The 21,915-nt window shown below is 42.7% G+C and overlaps 1 protein-coding gene across 2 annotated transcripts in view; it reads left to right on the forward strand.

The window, feature by feature from the left end:
* SORL1 (sortilin related receptor 1) overlaps positions 1-17,077 on the forward strand; it is a 289,661-nt gene extending 272,584 nt beyond the window's left edge. For both annotated transcript variants that reach the window (XM_055273513.2, XM_055273512.2), the window contains exons 42-48: positions 2,118-2,237; positions 3,096-3,260; positions 4,405-4,579; positions 5,504-5,610; positions 8,427-8,619; positions 10,869-11,081; positions 12,823-17,077. In XM_055273513.2, coding sequence (XP_055129488.1) covers positions 2,118-2,237; positions 3,096-3,260; positions 4,405-4,579; positions 5,504-5,610; positions 8,427-8,619; positions 10,869-11,081; positions 12,823-12,890 — 1,041 coding nt within the window. In that variant the 3' untranslated portion in view covers positions 12,891-17,077. The remainder of the gene's footprint in view (positions 1-2,117; positions 2,238-3,095; positions 3,261-4,404; positions 4,580-5,503; positions 5,611-8,426; positions 8,620-10,868; positions 11,082-12,822) is intronic.
* The last annotated feature ends 4,838 nt before the right edge of the window (positions 17,078-21,915 follow it).

Below are 21,915 nucleotides of genomic sequence, written 5' to 3' on the forward strand. Positions count from 1 at the left end.
TTCTCTTTCCTACATCCTCCCAGGCGATCACCCCCTTCAGGGCTTCCCTTCCTGTTTGTCTGTGCTCTCCCGTCTGTCTGTCCTTTTCAGCTGTCAACAAAAAGAATCAAACTCTGTAAAATATATGAAAAGATTTATTCTGAGCCAAATAGGAGTGACCATGGCCCGTGACACAGCCCTCAGGAGGTCCTGAGAACATGTGTCCAAGGTGGCCGGGATGCAGCTTGGTTTTATACATTTTAGGGAGGCATGAGACATCAGTCAAATACATTTAGGAAATACACTGGTTTGGTCCAGAAAGGCAGGACAACTCAAAGTGGGCATGGGGAAGTGGGGGTTTCCAGGCTGTAGGGAAATTTAAACATTTTCTGGTTGTCAGTTGGATGAGTTTGTCTGAAGACCTGAGATTGACAGAAAGGAGATGTTCAGGTTAAGATAAAAGATTGTGGAGACCAAGGTTCTTTTGACATCTTTTAGTGGCTGCCCTTAGGGGAAACAGATGACAAATGTTTCCTATCTAGATCTTTAAAAGGTACAAGACTTTTACCTAATGTCTTTAGGATTGGGAGGGCCTGGAAGAAAAAGATCTAGCTATGTTAATAGAGATGCTTTACAGATGTGAATTTTACCCCACAAAGGACAGCTTTTCAGGGCCATTTCAAGATATGACAAAGAAACATGTTTTGGGGTAAAATATTTTGATTTTCATCCTTGTCTCATAATGTTATGCCAGAGTCAACTTGGAAAGTAAGTCACGATATATAGGATTCAATAAAACCCATCTGATGAGAATTTATGGTTTGTAGGACATGACTCCCCAAACCCCTTAGATAGGAATTTGGGCAAGATTGAAAAAATCAGAGCTTAGTCCTCACAGCTGCTGAGCAGTGTTGGAGAAAGTCACCCTGTTGCCTTGGATTTGGAAATCCCTTTGTGGATGCCCACTCAGTGCCTGCTCAGCCCGTGGATCCTACAGCTCCTACAGTTCTCGTCAAGCCCCTGTCTTACATGTGCACATAACTCTTGGAGAAAATGCTCTTTGATTGTGCCTTACAAAGAAAGCTTCCTCAGCTCCCACCCTCCAGTTATAAACTCCCTCAGCTTCCACTTTCTGCTGTAAGCTTCATCCCATTCCTACTTCCCTGCTTGAAACTCCCTCAGTTTCCAACGGTTACCAGTTAGGACTAAGCAGGGATGCATAGAGCAGAGGAAGTGACAGTAACAGTGGCTTTGAACAGTTTATTTCCTCTTGTAATTAGAAGAAGTTTAGAGTTGAGCAGTGCAGGGCTTCTGTCGCGGCAGCACGATTTGATCGGGCACCCGAGCCCTGTCATCTCCAGCCTGTGGCATGCGTCTTCAAGCTCACCTCATGGTGCAAGAGGCCTCCTGGGGCTGCAGTCATGATCTGTATTCCAGGCGGCTGGAGGGCAGGAAGAAGGGCTCCTCCCTCTGTTGTAATGAGCCCTCCTAAAGCTTTCCGTGTGACACTTCTGCATCTCAATGGCTGGAAGCTCCTTGTCTAGCCTCTCCTAGCTTAGGGAGGTATGCAGTGTAGACTTTTTCCAGGCAGCAGTTCTCAAGCAGAACCAGAGTTCTGAGGAAGAAAGGGAGGATGGGTACCTGCTAGACAGCCAGCTGTGTCTGCCCTCCTTCCCCCCCTCCACATACTTCCTGGGGTGTTCGCATCCACTGTGCAAGCTCCCACTCAGCACATCCCCTTGGAGCCCACGTCTGTGCTGCCAATGGTAGAATGACACCCCCTCTTTAATAGCCCCCCCCATTCGCTGGCTCATCATGTGGGTTTCTGGTGTAGCATCTAACGCTCTATGTTTGCCACTTGTTATTTATAATTATGTATGTTTTTCTTCTCTGCCCGCCTCTCCTCCAGAAGGAGCTCTTTGAGGACAGAGACCACATCATATTTATTTTTGTAGCTCTACATACAGTGCCTGGCCCAAGTGCCTTCTCTGTAAATGCTGTAAATGTAATAAACGTTGAATGAAGACTTCTCTCTGAGCTCTTTTGAAGCAGTTCCAGGGTCTTAAATTGGGGATTTCAAGGAAATGAGGTCATCGGCCCATGAGCTGATGTCCTCTTCCATTCTCTGCTTTTACCAGGTTTATGGTATTTTCTATGCCACGTCCTTTCTTGACCTCTATCGCAACCCGAGGAGCTTGACTACTTCACTCCATAACAAGACGGTCCTTGTCAGTAAGGATGAGCAGTATTTGTTTCTGGTAAGCTTCCCGTACCATTTCAGTTTTTTAAGGGATGTCTTAAGTTCTGGGCTCTGGTCTCAACCCAGGACCTGGGGAGCTCGCATACCTGGACTCCAGGATTGATGTGTGTGTTGAGAGGCAACTTCCTCTTCTTCATAAGCATCATCAGGTTCTTGCTTGAAATACAGAATGAATAGCCACTTTCACCAACTGCAGCTCCATTATGGAGGATTGATAACTTGGCAGATGATCACAAGTATGGATAAATCAAAAATTTTTATCAGGCACCACTTCTAGGAATTTAGCCTACATACTTTTATGTATGTGCCAAGATATATGGAGAAAGATACTTGGTACGTTATTCTTACTTATGATAGCAAAAGATGTGAAGCAACTTAAATGTCTATCAAGAGAGGACTGGTTAAACATATCATGGTTTATTCATGCAATGGAATGCAGGGCAGCCATTCATAAGAAGTATGACAACTCTAAATGTACTGATATGGAAAAATCTCTAAGCTATATATTATTACATGAAAGAAGCCAAGAGCATAATATGTGTCCCATTTTCTCAGTTGTATAAAAAATATTTGAGGAAGATAGGCTACAGGTACACATGCATATATGTGTAAGGATACATGTACATACTTATCCATACTTATATATGCATAGGGCATTTCTGGAAGGAAGCACAAAAACTCTTACCAGTGGTACCTCTTGGAAAATGATTTGGGGTAGGTGGGAAATTATTTTATATTTTATGGTTTTTTGTACTAACTGAATTTTAATTGTCATTATTTTGTTGAAAAAATACTTTAATAAAGATTGCATAAGGCCATGATATATTTTTTTCCTATGTGTGTGCTTGGGCTTCAGGTCCGGGTAGTGGTACCCTACCAGGGGCCGTCCTCTGACTACGTTGTAGTGAAGATGATCCCGGACAGCAGGCTTCCACCCCGTCACCTGCATGTGGTTCATACGGGCAAAACCTCCGTGGTCATCAAGTGGGAATCACCGTATGACTCTCCTGACCAGGACTTGGTGAGTGGGCTGGGCTTCAGGCCTCTTTGTTTATTCCTGGCCTGGTTAGGATGGGGTGGGATGGAGGGGGGTCCTCTAATGGGGCAAGAAACACAGGCCTAGCTTCTGGCGCTCAGCAGGAGGTCTGTCTCCCATTTCTGTCTGACCAAAGATGGGGTCTGTATAGGGACCTCTTCTTAGTTGGCACTTCTCCATTATTCCTAGCTGCCATTTTGGTTTGCCCCTCTTTCTTCTCTGCTACTCATATTTCCTTCCCTGACCCTCTCACACAGGGATTAGCAAACAAAGGCCTGCAGGCCAAACACAGCCCATGGCCTATTTTTTTAAATAAAGTTTTATTGGAAGCAAGTCATGCCTATTTGTTTATATATTATATCTGACCACTTTCGTGCGATGATCAGCAGAGTTGTTGTGGTGGAGACTATCTGGCGCTCAACGCCTACAGTATTACTGTGTGTGGACGCTTACAAAAAGTTTCTGACCCCTCTTTAAAAGGAGCATTGATCCTAAACAAAACAAAAAAAACTGCCATTTTTTCCTTGCTCTGGGCTGCTCTTCCCTCTCTCCTCTCTCCACTCCCCTTCATCCAGTGGTGGTTGGTTTAAAATGCTTGGTTGCTAATACTCCTCTCAACTCTCCACTTCCTTCTCATGATTGAATTTCCTGTGCTTACTATATGCCCTGCTATTTTCCCCTTGCCCCCCATACCTAGAAGCAGCCCGGGAGAAAGTAAGTAGAGCCTTGCCCTTTAGAGCCAGGATTGAACACTTTGGTTCATTCTCTCTCCACCAACAACATCCATGAACTTTTGCAGTGGTGGAGATGTGGAAGTTGAATACTGAGTTTGGACGTGCTTGCTTGTTCCAACCTACCTGCTGATGTCACAATAAATGTGGCCTTCCCTAGAGGGTTAAAAAAATTTTAATTGATAACTCTATGTGCAGTTCTATGAGTGAATAGTTATTTTAAGATTGGATCTGGTCACTCCAAACGTCTTCCAAAGAATGGAGTCAGATTTCGGGACTCAAACTATTGTTGCCGTGGGTCACAGCTATTAATATACTACATTGTCCACCATTGAACTACAAAGAGTGAAAAATGTCAACTTTCTGATTATCATTCAGATGTTCTTTTTTGGTCCTAGTTGTATGCAATTGCAGTTAAAGATCTAATAAGAAAGACTGACAGGAGCTACAAAGTAAAATCCCGTAATAGTACTGTGGAATACACCCTTAACAAGTTGGAACCTGGCGGGAAATACCACATCATTGTCCAACTGGGGAACATGAGCAAAGATTCCAGCATAAAAATTACCACAGGTAAGCAGGAGAGAGGTTAGAGGTCTTCTCACACAGCCTGCCCACAGTGCTGTGCCACTAGGCCTCCAGAGACAGACTTTTCATTAGGAGTTTCACAGGGAGTGCAAATGCTGCCCTTCAGTATCCCTACAGGGGCAGAGTAGTGCAGAGGCTCCAGGGTCTGGGCTGTGGCGTGGTGGCCAGGGCACAGTGGGCTGGGGAGTGGCTATCGTTTTCTATATTTTCTAAGTCTTTTTAACTCCCGTCGCTTGTTTTGATATTACTAAAGGAAAAGAGGAGGGATGCCCAAGAGAGGAAATAAAACTGAATAGTTACCACTAAGACCGAGGCTGTATCTGAGAATCTGGATGACAGGTTCTCAGTGGTCCATTGTGGCAATCTGACGTGTCGAAATGGAGGGAGATCCATAGCTGGGCAGTAGATCAAAGGGCAGTCAGGCTCAAGTTCAGAGAGCTGGTAGCAAGCTCCGTTGCTCAGACAGCAGCAGGTATTATTGGGAGTTTTGATACTGGGTAATGGAGGCCCAGCCCCATTTATGCTGGTGGCGTGCAGTGGGCCCGGTCCATGTGCCATTGTCACTCCAGTGTCCTGTCTTCAGACGGAACTCCTTATCCCATCCCATTCCTTCCTCACCACCCTTCTACCCCACCCCATTTGTTTTTGTACACCCTTGGTTACAAGGGCTATTCAATTAAGTACTGTCCAGATTTCTTGGCTAAAGATGTTGTAACAACAATAAAAGAGATGCCAATTAAAGAATATCTACCACGTGCTGGGTTCTATACACAGCAATCTATGTGTTTTATTTTTTCTGTAACCCAGCCCTGCAAGGCTAGCATTATTTAATCTCTCTTTGACAGACAAGAAAATGGAGTTTCAAATGTATATCCACTAACCGCATCCCATCTTATCTTTAATTTTCAGTGTCATTATCAGCACCTGATGCCTTAAAAATCATAACAGAAAATGACCATGTTCTTCTATTTTGGAAAAGCCTGGCTTTAAAGGAAAAGCATTTTAATGAAAGCAGGGTAAGTTCCTCCCTCATTCTCAATGACTTTGGAAATTTAATTGAAATGCTGTTTCAGAGATGAGCTCGTTAACAGCATGCTGGCATAGATAGTGTAAAAAAAAAAAAAAGAAAAAGAATAGGACATGGACATGAACTTGAGAATTAAAGGACCATTTTCAGTGGGATTGCTAATTAACGAAATGTTTATACTGCCCATTAAAGATGAGAATCTCTGCACTAAGCGCTTTTCAATCCTGACTTGTCTTCCCCTGATGAAAGAGAAATGGGCTGGAGGCCATGCTGTGCTTCCCGCAGAAGCTGCAGCTGGGCTGGGGCTCAGGGTGTTAAACCGGAAGCCCCGCCTATTCCACACTTGCTGAGGGCGGGACTGTGGCTTCAGTAGCAGGAGTTGAGCTGCACTCTCAGCCTGGCATCTCAGCACTCTCTTCCCAGATAAATTACAGGAAGCAGGAGGTACTTGAAGATACTGTGCTGACTTATGAAGAACACCTTGGTTTTGTTTGGTTTTGCTATGGGTAGGCCAATATGGTATTCACAGCAAAAGACAGGGGAAGGGGAGTGAGACCTGGGAGTAGATTTACCACCCAAGGGTGGACAGATTCTTGAGTAAAGCTGGGTTGGCTCCAGTGACAGCAAAGCCTTTGCTAAATAGGAATGTGATGAATCAACTATGGCTACCTGGAGATGCGGCGTAGGCAAAGAGCCACGGGTTCTAAATAGTCACCATGCAATGCCAAAGCAAAGTGAAATTAAAATTGGAAAATTCTCACCACACACTCTGAGAATTCCCATAACTCTTGTAACTATGACATCTAAATGGCTAACATCCTTAAATATAAGGAAAGCTTTCAAGTACATTCAAAACGGAAATATTCTAATTTTGAAGAAGGTACATTTAACAAAGCGGAAAATTCCAGCAGCAGTAAGCAAAAGGAGAAAAGTTCAGCCTCACCAGTAATCTAAATAACAAAGAGGTAGCCCTCTCATGTTAAATTGGTAAAGATTTGCAGGGAAGAGTATAACCGGTATGAATAATAGTTGGGGAAGTAAACATTCTGGGAATATAAATTGGTTCAAACTCAAGTAAGGCTCTTGGGTAATATCTGTCAAAAATGTTAAAAGTGTTCACACCCATTGATCCAGCAGTTGTAGGATTTTACTCTAAAGAAACAATGTGCATGAAGAATTTATGTATAGTATTTATGACAGCAAGAAAGAGGAAACAGCCGAGATGCTGAACAGAAGAGGATGGGTTAAATAACGTATGGGTGGTTGATGTTGTGTAATCTTAATTATTTTCTTTATAACCTTTATGTATTTTACAAATGATCAACACCAAATATATATTAGGTGGAAGGTAATAACTGCTAGCTTATAGGAAAGAATGCGGGGATGAGATCCCAGGCAGGTATTGGGAATCCCAGTTTGGCAGCCAGTCGCCATTAGGGGATCCTTCCTGGGTGGCTGGAGCCCGGCTCTTAGGTTAAGATTCTAGGTTACTATTTCGTTTCTAGTGGAGGGTCTGGTGCAGGCAGAGCATGTCCTTCTTCCCTTCCCCTGACAGGGAGTTCAAAGAATTATATTAGTCCGTTTCCACAGTGCTAATAAAGACATACCTGAGCCTGGGTAATTTATAAAGGAAAGAGGTTTGATTGACTCACAGTTCCACATGGCTGCAGAGGCCTCTCCATCATGGTGGAAGGCAAAGAGGAGCAAAGCCACATCTTACATGGCGGCAGACAAAGAGAGAATGAGAGCCAAGTGAAAGGGGAAACTTCTTATAAAACCATCAGATCTTGTGAAACTGTTCACTACCGTGAGAACGGTATAGGGGAAACCCCACCCATGATCCAATGATCTCTCACCAGGTCCCTCCCACAACACAGGAGAATTATGGGAGCTAGAATTCAAGATGAGATTTGGGTGGGGATACAGCCAAACCACATCAAGAATAGACAGGTCAGCGGTATTGGGATCAAGAGACTGTGATTCTGCAAGGGGGCCCAATATGTGTCTAGAGAAAAGTGATGGAGTCTTTTCAGGGGGATGGTGGAGAGTGTCAGTAGCTTTGACACTGGAATAGTTGGGGATCAGCAGAGAAGTCAGGTTGTCAGCCCTCATCCCGGCTAGCATCCTGGGCCAGGGCTGTCCCCAGGGTGACTTTTCCCAGCACCAGAGTCCAGGGCTCTAACTAGGAAGACATTTCATCCTCTCCTCCAGTGAACAGGGGCCTGAGCCGGCTGCAGCACTTCTGATTTCAAGGCCAGGTTGTTGGGGGGCTGAGATCAGCTCAGAAGGAGCTAGAAAGCAGGGGGACAGGAAGTGAGCTGACAGGGTCATTCCTACATATCGTTCTGGGGACAAATGTCCTGTTTTTTCTAATTGCACGTTCCCCTTTCTCACCCCATTGCTGGAGTCCGCTGCGACCTGGATTTATTATTAGTCAAATTCCATTATGGCAAACTGTTCAGATTCTTGGTGGCATTTAATATTGCTTGAGACAGGCAGACTGCTGAGCAAATCTCTGAGTGTGGCTTTGTTAAAATGACTTTCCTGAGGGCCATAGTTCTCATTTCCACAATATAGCTTGTAGGGGGAGGGTGTGGCAGTTATTTGAGATATTGGAGACGAGCAAATTTTCATTTTCTGAATCCAGTATCTCAGTGGTAATGTAAAAAGAACAAGGAGAAACCCAGAGCGCTTTAGCATCTCTAGCAGCCTGCAGTGAGGAGCTCACATAAAGCTGGAACCAGTAATAGAGACTGTCAGTTTCTATATTCGACTTCCTGAGCAATCTCTTGTGTTTGTTTTCAGGGCTATGAGATACACATGTTTGATAGTGCCATGAATATCACAGCTTACCTTGGGAATACTACTGACAATTTCTTTAAAATTTCCAACCTGAAGATGGGTCATAATTACACGTTCACTGTCCAAGCAAGATGCCTTTTTGGCAGCCAGATCTGTGGGGAGCCTGCCATCCTGCTGTATGATGAGCTGGGGTCTGGTGAGTTGCGATTGCTGCCCGTTTCTATCTCCAGTTCTGGGGAAATAGCAAGAATGTCATATGGTTTGATGACCATGTGTCTTTCTAAAACACATTGAAGATATTCTCAGCTTAAAAGAAAATCATTTATATATCAGTTTGGTCAGGTAGTGATGTATTTAACAAATACTTCCTGAGCTGGACATGGTACAGGAAGCTGAGATTACAGGGGAACTGGATTCTGAACATAAAGTGCAAGAAAGGCAAGGCTTTGTTTAAAAAGGGAAACTCTAGGTTCACAAGAGTTTTGTTTGTTTTTTTGTGGGACTTCTCAGCACCTCTAAAATGCTAATATATCCTGTGGGTCCCCAAGCCAGTAGATCATCTCCTTGTCATGGATTTTACAGTGCACACCCCTGCCCCGCCCTGGCTTCATCTTAGCTCTCAGCATACGCTTAGGACTGGAATTTGTCCTGGGATCTCTGTCTTATGTCTTATGCTGGGCCATGCTAGTGATGGAAGAAAGGACCCTTCCGTTCATACAGAAAGTCTGCTTACATTATAGTAGTTTGGCCAGGATTTCAACAAATGTTTTGCCACTGGTCTTTTTTAGTTCCATTTACTCTCAGCCAAGAACTAACCAGCGCTCAAGCCAAAATCTTGTGTTAGAGTTGTTAAATGTTCCGTCTCAGAGGGTTTCTCAGGGTGAGATCTCGTGCAATATTTATCCTTGGCACCCCCCACTAAGAGAGGGAAACACTGCCTGCCACTTCCCTTGGGAGAATCATAACATATTAGAGGTTCTAAGAAGGTCCTACAAAAACCAGCCCAACTCTTGTTGACCTAGTATTTCCTCAATAGAGCCCCATTTTTAGGCAAAACTAATTGGCAACCTGTGAAATATGCTTTGGGAAAAATTCCTGTGCAGACCCCTCCCGGCCACCTTTATGGAAATAAGGTTGTCAGGCAGAAGGGCTCTTGGCCGACATCTTGCCCTTTCATGTTCACCTTCCCCTTGGAAGTGGGGTGGCGGGGGGAGGGCGCTCATTCCTGGAGCTCCCAGCCCTCATTGTACCGACTTCCTCTTCACTGCTCCGGCTGAGCACACCCCCTTCATTAACCACTGCACAGCTGGAATAGGTTGGAACATATTAAATAAGATGTTGGCTAGCGTTTTTTTTCTGGCAAGGAAATAATGAAAGAAATTTAAATACAGACACGAATATTGAATGGTTAGATTAGGCTTGCAAGAAATGATTGTTCTCTGGCTCATCTTGATGAATACCCTGTCAAGGTGAATGCCTGGGGAGCGACAGAGCTTTGCACGTGAAGCAGAGACCTGGCCTGTGCCACCTCTCCCGACACCAGGGAGCAACCCCAAGCCTGTTGAGGCTCCTCATGGAGCCCTAGACTGAGGGAAGTCCAGTCTGTTTCCTTTGCCAAAAACTGATTCCTAGGTTTCATTTTCAAGTTCAGACTTTCCCTGGGATTTTTCACATGAAAAGTCTACCGTTTTCAAGGAGACTGGCCCCTACCCCAGCAGGATGGGACGTGGGGCATGGCTTTGCCCTAGAGCCCTGGTGGTACAAATCTATTAGTGAATCATCACAGAGCCAGTTTTTTTAAGTCAATAGGAAGGGGCCATCTTTGTTAGGTTATAAATGCCGAAACGGCTTTGCAAAGAGCTTTAGAAAATGTTAAATGTATATGGAAAGTTGTTTTTCTCCCCCACTCTCTTTTTCACTTAAGCGAAAAACCTCATAAAACTTCATGAGCTGTTAAGTCTGTATTGTGGTGTAGGAATCTCGTTTGTATCACTTAATGGAGCTTCAGGTAATTGCAGTTCAGAGTGACTTTGGTGCCAAGTAGGGGGAAATAATTGCAATCTCGTTAATTAGTGGTCTGATTTCACATCCTCTTATGTAAGGCAAGCAAGTGGTCTTAAGTAATAATGCTAATGAAATCAATGTTGATACCCCAACAAAGGTCTCCCTTCCAAGAGATTATCTAAATAACCAACAAAGCAGTGATTAGGAGTCTAATGTAATTACCGTATTTGCATGCACAAGGCCCTTGGTCTATCAGCTCATGGCAAGTAGTCGGGAAGCAATCAGGCATCACGCACATGCAGAAACGTCTCACATCAGACAGGCAGTTTGCGTAGCTGTGGCGATCGCCCAGCCTTTTTTGGTGGGTGGGGCCTTGAGGAGTCATCTGGTCTGTTCTCCTGCCCTCAGGTGGGCTTATTGGTGGGAACTTTGCCTTGGCAGGTGCAGATGCATCCGCAATGCAGGCTGCCAGATCTACGGATGTTGCTGCTGTGGTGGTGCCCATCTTATTCCTGATACTGCTGAGCCTGGGGGTGGGGTTTGCCATCCTGTACACGAAGCACCGGAGGCTGCAGAGCAGCTTCACTGCCTTCGCCAACAGCCACTACAGCTCCAGGCTGGGGTCCGCCATCTTCTCCTCTGGGGATGACCTGGGTAAGTGGGGCAGGGAGAGTGGGTTCTTCCTCCCGGGGCTGACCCCCACGCAGCCAATGACTTGATTAGGAAACACCCACCTTCAGCTCCTCTTTTGACACTAGAGGAGCTCTTCATCAGCCAGTGATTCGATTCCATGAGTTTCGGTTAAACCATTCAGAGCCCTTACTTTTTAACTTTTAAGTTAATTAAATTAAAATGTTGTATTCTCTTTGATTGTGTAGTTCTGGCCTGAAACAGGGAGCTTGCCTCAAACAGGAAGGGTAGATAGGCCCCAGGCTTTGAGACTCCCAGAGTATCGGAAAATCCTCAAGAATATCTGACCCCTGTCTCGTCCTTCACTGACCTGGAGGTCTGACGTCTCTGGAGATCCTAACTCGAGATAAAAAATAATGCGTTCCCAATCAGCTTCTATCAAAGGAGGCCCTTCCGTCTTGCTGTTTCTCTTTCTGGTTGCTAGTGTAACCTCACCAGCCATTCTTTTATGTACCTTAACACAGTGGTCCCCAACCTTTTTTGCACCAGGGACCAGTTTTGTTGAAGATAATTTTTTTACTGAACCAGCGGTGGAGCGGGGAGGGTTGGGGGATGATTTCAGGATGAGACTGTTCCACCTCAGATCAGCAGGCATTAGATTCTCGTAAGGAGCGCTCAGCCTGGATCTCTTGCACGCTCAGTTCACGATAGGGTTTGCGCTCCTATGAGAATCTAATGCTGCTCCGATCTGACAAGAGGCGAGGCTCAGGCTGTAATGCTCTGGCTCGCCACTCACCCCCTGCTGTGCGGCCCCATTCCTAACAGGCTGTGTACTGGTACTGGTGGCCCTCGGCCCGGGGAATTGGGGACCCCTGTCTTAACACATAGCAAGGGAAAAAGTAAGAAATTTCCCGTTTTGAAATCTTTGCACAATGAAAACCCTAAATGCTAATTAGAGATAGTAGGATAGTAATATGGTGTGTTACGAGGCTTCTCCAAACTTAGACTAATGACTGTGAATGTACAAGTTTATTTTTTTCTGTAAACTAGTTATAATTATTTATCTATGTTTATAAAGACATCTGTATATGCCCCTTCACTGGTCGTCTGATGTCAGCTCTGGTCCCTTTCCTTGTCAGTTTCCTTTCTTGCTTAATAAGCCGGTACCTGGGTGCCTTGTGTGAATGGGGTGGCTTCTTTGCTTCTGCTGTTGGAGGCAAAATGAGTCGACCCGTCATCGTGCCCTGCGATAATCACTGAGTGTCCGTCGACACTTGGTTATACAGGATTATACCGGGGGTCACAAGGGGATAGCCGTTAGTCTGGGAAGCTGTCCTCAAAATGCTTAAACTCCTCCAAGATCCTTTTCCTCAGAGCAGTTTGGGTTCAGAAGAGAAAGCAGACACTGAAGTTCACTGTGCTAGTGCAGGGTATAGATAACTCAAACCGGGGAACCCAAACTACCCACTTAACTTTTGAGTAGGTAATAAGAGTCTTCTCCTGAGAAGCTTTGTTTTCCTAATTTGGCTAAGTTCAAATGACCATTAAAATAAATATGAGGATCCATCGATGGGTGGAAGGTGGCCAGGAGGGACAGTGGGAAGCTGGGTTGGTTTCACAACTGATTACAGTGCCTGTCTGGTTATGGCATTGACTTTCTCAGCTAGAGGGTTGTGGTAGGGTTGAGGGGTGGGTAGAGTGGTGGGATGTGGGGTCAGGTTAAAGTATGTTGGAACTCACCAAGGCCTGACTGTTTTGTCTCTAGGGGAAGATGATGAAGATGCTCCTATGATAACTGGATTTTCAGATGACGTCCCCATGGTGATAGCCTGAAAGAGCTTTCCTCACTAGAAACCAAATGGTGTAAATATTTTATTTGATAAAGATAGTTGATGGTTTATTTTAAAAGATGCACTTTGAGTTGCAATATGTTATTTTTATATGGGCCAAAATCAAAAAACAAAAAAAAAAAAAAAAAGGAAAGAAAAGAATGAATAAACTTTGTAGTAATCAACTGTGAACTTCAAACCAGGTTGATTTTAGTAACCAAATTGCTTTGATTTGACATTAATGTAGTCTTACAGGGCTGTGCTTGCTGGGCATGCTTTTAAGTCTGTGAGATAATTTCGGTTCAGTAAAATTGGCCAATCTTTTTATTTTTCTAAGACACAGAAATGTATTTAATAAAAACCTCGAGAGAGTGATGGGTGGAACCCCTTCTCCTTGAAAGTGTGTGCAGATATTCCATTTTGTTTGGATATAGTTTATAGGAAAGTGTGTGGGTGTATTATGGGGGAAGGTTTCTTTATGTTATTTTGTTAATTTATTGGGACTCTGTGTAAGGCCAGGCTTTAGTGGTCATTAGACACCACATGTGTTATGAGCCCCTTACCCATAGGGTTGGGGGTGGGAACAGAAGCATTTTTTTGTTGCCATTCCAGAAGCAATCCATTTTTATTCACTTGTGTGTCATGTAATGGTCTTTGGCAGGAGAGAGCACTGAGTCATTGCTGGAGTTCAGTTAAATAGAGCTGCAGCTTGGGAAGCCCTGTAAGCCCACAGCTTCCTCTCTTATATTAATTGATGGAATTTTACTGTATGTGCCTCTGTACAAGATGTAGCTTTGAGAGCTACAGAATGATAACACTGCTTTATTACACACTGGTTTCATTGTCATTGCAAAAACTTACCCTGGTTGTGGGGGAGAGTTCTAGATCTGTGCCATGATCCATACACTGGCTAATAGAGTACATAATTTTTCCATTTTCCATTTTTTGTTTTTACTTACTACTGAAGGATCTCAAATGTAAAGTTATGTATTTGGTTTGAGATGGCCACTTATTGTCCTTAAAAATCCATACTGATATATGCTGTCATTTTGAATTGGGTCAGTGCCTTCTCTTTTTTTTTTCTCTTCTTCCATCTCCCTCACCCATGCCCCTACCCAATCTAAAGAGACAGTGCTGTACACTCTCATAGAGATAGAGAAGATCTAAAAAGTTGAGACTACTCAATCCAGTTAACAACAGCAGGAGCACTAGAGTTTGTTCATTCATTCTCTCTGTAAAACAAGCTGTGCTTTTTTTTCTTCTGCCTTTAAAATGCCACCCGTGTATTCAAACCATGGCCACTTGATAGTTATGTAGAATGCATCGTGGGCTGATGCCAACCCTTTAGGCTTAGCGTTGTAGGCACCAATGTCTAGCATCGTTGTGACTTGTACTGTATGATTCTCACTGAAGAATTTCCTTTCAGCCAAGAAGCAGTGAGGTCTGGGAATATTCCAAAGTCGTGTCTCTGAATATGTGTCCTTGATATGCAAGCTTTGTAAAACCCCATCCCCCCTTAGGTGCGATGCATCACCTTCTCACAAGTGTTTAGTTTCTTTTAACCACAAGTATCATTCTTGGGTGATAATATAGTTTCATTCTACTTAGGGATTGTTTGGAAAACAAAGAAAGAGCCAATTAAATTTTTTAGTTTTTGAAATTTTTATTTATATATATATACTTAGATGAGTATTTTAAGCTGTCGACCTTTAGTTTGCCATACGGGTAGGACTGTATTTCATTTTAACAACTGGTGGTAATGATAAGCCTTCTTTTAGTGTATTTTCTCTTCTTTCCTGTCACTCTCCTTCTTTAAGTTTTTTTTTTTAAAGACTGGATTTTTTTTGGCTTTATCTTGTCTTACCGTAGAGATTTGTTCAAAACTCTAAGCCCTACCACCTCCTCTTTAATAAGCTCTTTAAATAGTTGAATCATTAACAACCTGGTGGGAGGCAAGTCATGTAATTGAACCACTAGGAAGTGTATTTTCTTTTCTTTTTCTGCCAACTTTTTGGTGGCATTTGTAAAAGCTGATATAAAAGGCTCTGAGATGTTATTTTCAGTTATTCCATAGGCAAGCCTTTTTACAGAGCATATGTCTCCAGTTGGCAGCTTGAGATATTTTCGAGCATCCAGTTCTAGCTACCAGTGCCTCCCAATGCTTAGTGCACAGTACTGTAGACTGGCCATCACCCCTCTCCTTGGAAAATGCCACTGTGCTGTTTGAAAAAAAGCAGCCTTTTAGGGCTAGAGTATTTTATATAAACAGAAGAGCTAAGTTCCTGAAGACTAAGCTAGATAGCTGCAGCTATATGTAAATTGTATATTTTTATGAACTTTGAAGCACACACTCCTGTTTCCCTCTGTGTAGCTTTGTGGGGATTTCATGTATATATGCTCTCTGAAAGAATCCAGAGGTTGGAGTGCCAATAGGAAATGAAGACAAATGCCTTGTACTATGGGCAGCCTTTGAAGGTGACCAGATAACTGTCTTCACTGTGACCAATCAGAGTCCCTGCTTGCTTGTGAAGAAGCGGCTTTTGTACCTTGTTGGAAATGGCACCTCAGAAGTTCCCACTGTGCAGGAAAAAGGTTTTATTCTCTCCTGGCATACATTAGAATGTCAGATGCTTGCATCCATGTGGACCACGATGGACCTCTAAAAATTGGTGGGCAGGGGGTTTGCTTATGAGTTTTCTCTGGAAACCGATTTTACTCCTGGATGTATTGAATGCCCGTTGAGCTTTATGAGTCCACATGGATAAAATGTCAGAGAATGGAGTTCTACAGAGGATTCCAGGAAGAGACCATGTCTGTGCAGTCCTAGTTCCAGACAGGTGAGAAGCTCCAGGAACTACTGGCTACCTTGACAAGCTGGGTAAATAGTTATCATTCTGGGTAACTGGTTGAAACTCTGACTTTTGGACAAGTAATTCCTGGGGTTCTGTCTTTGGTAGCTTCACCAGGGATATTTGGGTGGGACAGACAGGAGACACACAGCTACCTGTTCTCTCCTGCCCATCCTGTTTGGCCCACTAGATGAAGCTGTACTCAGCAATTTAGGGAATGTAACCCTTCTCAGAACTGGCCATTTTCAGGTGAAGCTTGGGAGAGCAATAGTATGGTGAGCCCCTTACAGATGAGCACCCACTCCTCCTTGGTGAATGCTGCCTTCAGATGCTCACCCAGTGGTCACTGCATCTAGTAATATTATTATTTCCAGTACACTTCCTTAGGGCAGAAACACCAGCCTGTCAGGTTTGGTCAGTCCCTTCTCCATGAAGGGAGTCATGGTGAATTCCTGAAAATTTTCTTCCTTCTGCAGACAGTTGGATGAGTCCCTTAGAGAAGGCATCCAGAGATATAACCAAACTGAATATCACCCCATATTGATTTTAGGAGTTGACTCTAAAATTCTGTGCAGAATCTTGTGTTGGGATTGTATCTTGACATTCCTGTTATGTTATTTTTCTTAACTGGAGTGTGTGCTGCCTTTCAGGTACAATTTTTGTGTAATAAAAGCCAGTGCATTAAGTTTATATAGACTACTTTCTATGCAAGACTGAGATATGGAATAGATAGCAAGAGATATGTACTGCTGGGTACACGGACAGTAAGTGTGTTTTCAGATGGAGTACCAGCACCGAAAATGGGTTGAGGGAGGATGGGTTGTATATGTTTCTGCCCACTAATTTTGAGCAGCCATATTATGAATTAAATCATCACAGCCAAGTAATAACCCAAGAATGGTGTTAGTTTCATGTGTAATAGCTCAAATGGAATAAGCATGAATGCTGGAGTGGACCATTATCCTCAAATATTCTGTCACTTCTCATTTAAAGACTCTTGTTATGAACTATTAGAAACTTTAGGCAAAATCAAAAGTATTTGCGGCAAAATAAAGGCCTATTCTACTCTTATTTAAAGTGAAACACTGTATACTTGTTTCTCTCCAAAGTGAAATTATTTATAATTTCAATTGCCTCGATAAGTTTCCAAGTCACTGAAATCTGCTGAAGGTTTTACTATATTGTTGCACAATTTTAAGATAATTTTTGTCTCAATGTCAACTTTTTTCACTGAATAAAAATTTAACTGGGTCAAGAAAACACCTCTTTGAAAATCCACTGTCTCTGCATGTCTCGAGTTGTTCTTTAGAGCGCAATAAAGATGGTTAACGCAGTCTCCAAACCCCATTTGATTGGTCTGTTTTAAAGGGATGTTTATTTCATAGATGAGAGAACACCAAGGCCTGGAATAATTTTGTTATTAACAAGCTGGTCTCAGATGGTGGATCCTTGAAGAACACGATGTCTTTGTGTTGGCTGAGGAGGGGGGAGATGTGGCTGTTTTGAAGTAAACAGAATTATTCCATAGGGACAATGCCTAAAGTGGCTCCCTTAAATCTGTAACTACATTTGCTAAGAGACAGTTTGCTAAGAAGGCAATTTTCAAATCTAAGAGACGGAAGCACAGCAGTATAGAAGAGCTGTGTGTCTAAGAGCACTTCCACGGGTTTCCGTAGACAGACTTGTGAGGAGCACTGCATGTACCTACTATGGGCAGCTGAACGGCCAGTGGGCCTGTAAGTCAGGATTGGAGGCTGTGGAACTGGGTGGGGGAGGGAGGCAGGTTTTTAAGAATTTAACAGGTCTTCTGGTATGCTGCTTTTGTTTAGACACTGAGCCAGAGCCAAACCCGGAAGTATTATCATCTGGTTTTGTGAATGAAGAAAAGGAGGCATAGCAAAGTGAAGTAATTTAGGAGAAACCAGAGCATAAAGGGCAAAACCAGCCTCCCATCCCAGGTGCTTCTGATCCCAGATCCTCTTCTGAATCACGGTGCCACAGCGCCTCATGTGACCATTCAGTGTCACAAAGAACACATTAGTCCAACACATTGCACCAAGCGAAATCCCAAGGGGATATCTACCACCTTGGTGAGTCTCCTTGGTCGTGGCCTTGCCCTTAGGTTTTCAGGCTTAGATAATTTTTGTCAACACATGATAGTGAATTCATCTCTCATGGCCAAACACACCTTAACCAAACTCAGGATGCTGATAGGCAATGTCATAATGTCCATTTGTGAATTCACCCTGGGAAAGTGTCCTGTACCCTACAATGTCCCTATGACCAGTGCATTCTCTCCCTGTAGGGAGATCTACCCCAGGAGCCAGTCACCACCAGAAGGTTGCTTGGAGAGCAGGGGCAAAGAATTTTAAAAGTAAGAGGGATCTGGGTTAGCATCGTGGTTGCCCAATAAATTATGAATGAACGAAGGCTTGACGCTCCACGACAGGAATAATCTATTCCATATAAACTTAGTATTTGAAGCCGTCAGATTGCAACGCCCTGTATCCATTTCTAGTTAAAAGGATCTTACCAATGGGATCTAATACTTTAAGTCCATGCACTGTGGTTACCCTGGACAGGGCTTGGGCACTGCCCACATTGGTCACTCTGACTCATCTCTACATGTCCTGTTGTTGAGTAAGCTCTCCCACTCACGAAAACATTCTATAGCAAAATTAATGCATTTGGACTGAGTTTGAATCGACTCTTCCTGGCTAAGAGCCAGATTCTGACTACATCCATCAGCTATGATTATTGGGTTCCCCAGCCCACAGCAAATTGAACATGGGTTGAGGCTGCTAAAGGCAGCTACTCCGAGGACAATAGAAGAAAGCCACGAGTTAGAGTTAGACTGCTGGAAAACCTATGTGAGAGAAAAAGGAACTCCAGCAAATATACTTATTGGGAATATTTAGCATAAAACCAGAGTCCTACACAGTAAGTAGCCCATCCAATTAGAATAATTATCATTCCGTTCCTTTGAACCCCTGTTCTTTGGTAGTGACTATGCTAAACTCTCTCTCTCTCTCTCTCTCTATATATATATAAAACAACATCTTTTTTCTTTTATAGGAAAGATTATATATCTTGTTATAGATATAAAAACATCTTTTTTAAAGGAAAGATTAATACCTAAATGACAGAAGCACTTTTAGAATTAAAATATTAAATGTATTAAATACATTTTTATATATTTATATAATATATGAATATAAATATATTAAATATATATACATATTTTGAATAAAAATATATTTAATACATTTAATATTTTAATTCTAAAAGTGCTTCTGTGATTTAGGATTTAGGTATTAATCTTTCCTTTAAAAGAAACAAGATGTTGCTTTAAAAGAAGAGTAACTTCTCCAAGGTCTCACATGTATTAAAGTGAAAGAGTCAGAATAATCTAGATTTATTGCATCCTTAAACTCCTGCTCTTAGTTGTCATGCTATTTAGCCCTGTCAGTACAACATTAAGAAATCTGTAATAGTGATATTTAAAGGATTCCCACTAGAAAGATTAAAAGGAACGTTTGGAGACATAAAGAAGTATACTTAGATTTCTTTGCACAGCCATTTATAGGGAACACAGTATTACTTAAGGATGGTAGATCAATGAAGCCTTTTTTATTGGAAAATGTTTTTGCAAAGAGTTCAATAATTAGGAACATGGAGGATTCTTTTGCTTTGCAGCAACCCAGTTACATTTTATCAAAATTCTTTGCATCTTTGGATGGGAACGTTCAGTGAATATCTTATTCACCTTTATTTACATATGCAGTGAGGTACATCATCACATGTTCTATCAGGGTGATAATTGGGCTGGTATGAGACAATCAAAAATTCCAGCAAAAGGAGGTGGCTCCCATTCTTTTCATCCAGCCCGAACTGGCTTTGATGATCCTGGCCCATTAATTTTAAGAGATCATGTGTAGGGTAATTTGAGCCTGCAACAATTTACAGAACAATGATGTTGTGCTTTTAAAATGCTAATGTTACAATTGTAATGTTGCAACCCTATTTAATGCCAAAATGACAATTGGTAATGTTTGGGAATATTTGTATGAAAACAATGACATTTCATACTTAAAACTCAGCATCAGCAAACTTTGAGGAAGAAAAAAGACTAGGATTTAAATGTAAATCAGCCTTTTATGAGATTTGCCCTTTGGTTATATGCTAATCTGTAAAGCCTTCAAGATCTATCAGACAAAGAGGTTTCATAATTAAAACTTGTTTTTCAACCTCTCTCTAGCAGAGGCAGAACTTATTAGTTACCCAGGGATTGATCAAGCCCTAGATGGTGCTGAACTGTCTAGGTGTGTGTGTGCAACTATGTTTGATGGAATTCTTCATAGACAGCAGATGAACAACATGAGAACAACCTGTTGGTTTCATAAATACACCTTCTTTTGGATCCCAAACTGCTTGACTGCTCCTAAGAATTAGCACATTTTCAAAGGAGAAGTTTTGTTCTTATTGAGGTGATTCAAGAGAATGAGTTAAAGACTCATGACAAGCTTCCCAAAAGGTGGTCCAAAAATATCTTGAGCAATGGCAACACTGTAGCAATAAGTAATAGTATTTTGTAGTAAGTATTAAGTAATTGCTACTTGCCAGACACTGTTCTGAGGGCTTCTTATATGTTAACTCATTTAATCTTCACAACAACCCTTTAAGGAAGGTATTATTATTCTCATATTATAAAGAAATTGAAGCACGAAAAGGTTAAGAAATTTCCCCAAGGTCACAACAGCTTCTAAGTGTCAGAGCTGAGATATGAACCCAGGTAACCTGGCTCTGGACTGCTTTCAATTACTTCACTGTAGAACCCCTCCAAACAACCCTTTTGATAGCACAGTTTTGGGTGTATACATTAGGAATTTATTTTAGCCAGCCAGTTTACCTTTTTTAATACAGTAATGTTCTGTTAGGGGATGGATTATAGAAGTAAATTGTTTCACTCGCGTCCATGTGAAGAGACCACCAAAGAGGATCTGTGTGAGCAACAAGGCTGTTTATTTCACCTGGGCACAGGTGGGCTGAGTCCGAAAAGAGAGTCAGCGAAGGGAGATAAGGGTGGGGCCGTTTTGTAGGATTTGGGTAGATAAAGGAAAATTACAGTCAAAGGGGAGTTGTTCTCTGGCGGGCAGAGTAGGGGTCGCAAGGTGCTCAGTAGGGGAGCTTTTCGAGCCAGGATGAGCCAGGAGAAGGACTTTTACAAGGTAATGTCATCAGTTAAGGCAAGGACTGGCCATTTTCACTTCTTTTGTGGTGGAATGTCATCAGTTAAGGCGGGGCAGGGAATTTTCACTTCTTTTGTGATTCTTCAGTTACTTCTGGCCATCTGGGCATATATGTGCAAGTCATCAGGGATGCGATGGTTTAGCTTGGGCTCAGAGGCCTGACATTCCTGCCTTCTTATAATAAAGAAAAATAAAATAGTGTTGAAGTGTTGGGGCAGCGAAAATTTTGGGGGGTAGTATGGAGAGAGAATGTGCGATGTTTCTCAGGGCTGCTTCAGGCGGGATTAGGGGCGGCGTGGGAACCTAGAGTGGGAGAGATTAAACTGAAGGAAGATTTTGTGGTAAGGGGTGATATTGTGGGGTTGTTAAAAGAAACATTTGTCGTGTGGAATTATTGGTGATGGCCTGGATACGGTTTTGTATGAATTGAAAAACTAAACGGAATAAGAGAAGGAGAAAAACAGATATTAAAGGTCTAAGAATTGGGAGGACCTAGGACATCTAATTAGAGAGTGCCTAAGGAGGTTCAGCATAGTCCTGCCAGCAAAGATTATGTATTTACTTTAAGAGTTAAGAGTGGCAGTTTGGGGATAGCACCAGGAGATATCAGCTGTGATGGCTTGGAGAAAAAGTGTGAACCGGCAGTGTAAACAAAAGCAGGGCATGTATGAGTAGTTGAGAACGGTGAATAGGAGTATGACTAGACAGAAGATAGTAGGGATGACAAGTTTTTTGGGGCACAGTCTAAGTTGGTCTGGTGTCTGGAAAGAGACTGGGGCCTAATAAAAAGGAGCGTCTATACAGGAGCTCAAATGGGCTGTACCCTGTAGCATTCTGAGGAACAGGCCTGAATTCTGAGAAGGGAAAGTGGTAAAAGTATTGTCTAGTAGTTTTTAAGTTGGTGGCTGAGCTTGGTGAGGTGTGTTTTTAA

This window comes from Symphalangus syndactylus, chromosome 3 (genome assembly GCF_028878055.3).
Source record: "Symphalangus syndactylus isolate Jambi chromosome 3, NHGRI_mSymSyn1-v2.1_pri, whole genome shotgun sequence".
Taxonomy (NCBI): domain Eukaryota; kingdom Metazoa; phylum Chordata; class Mammalia; order Primates; family Hylobatidae; genus Symphalangus; species Symphalangus syndactylus.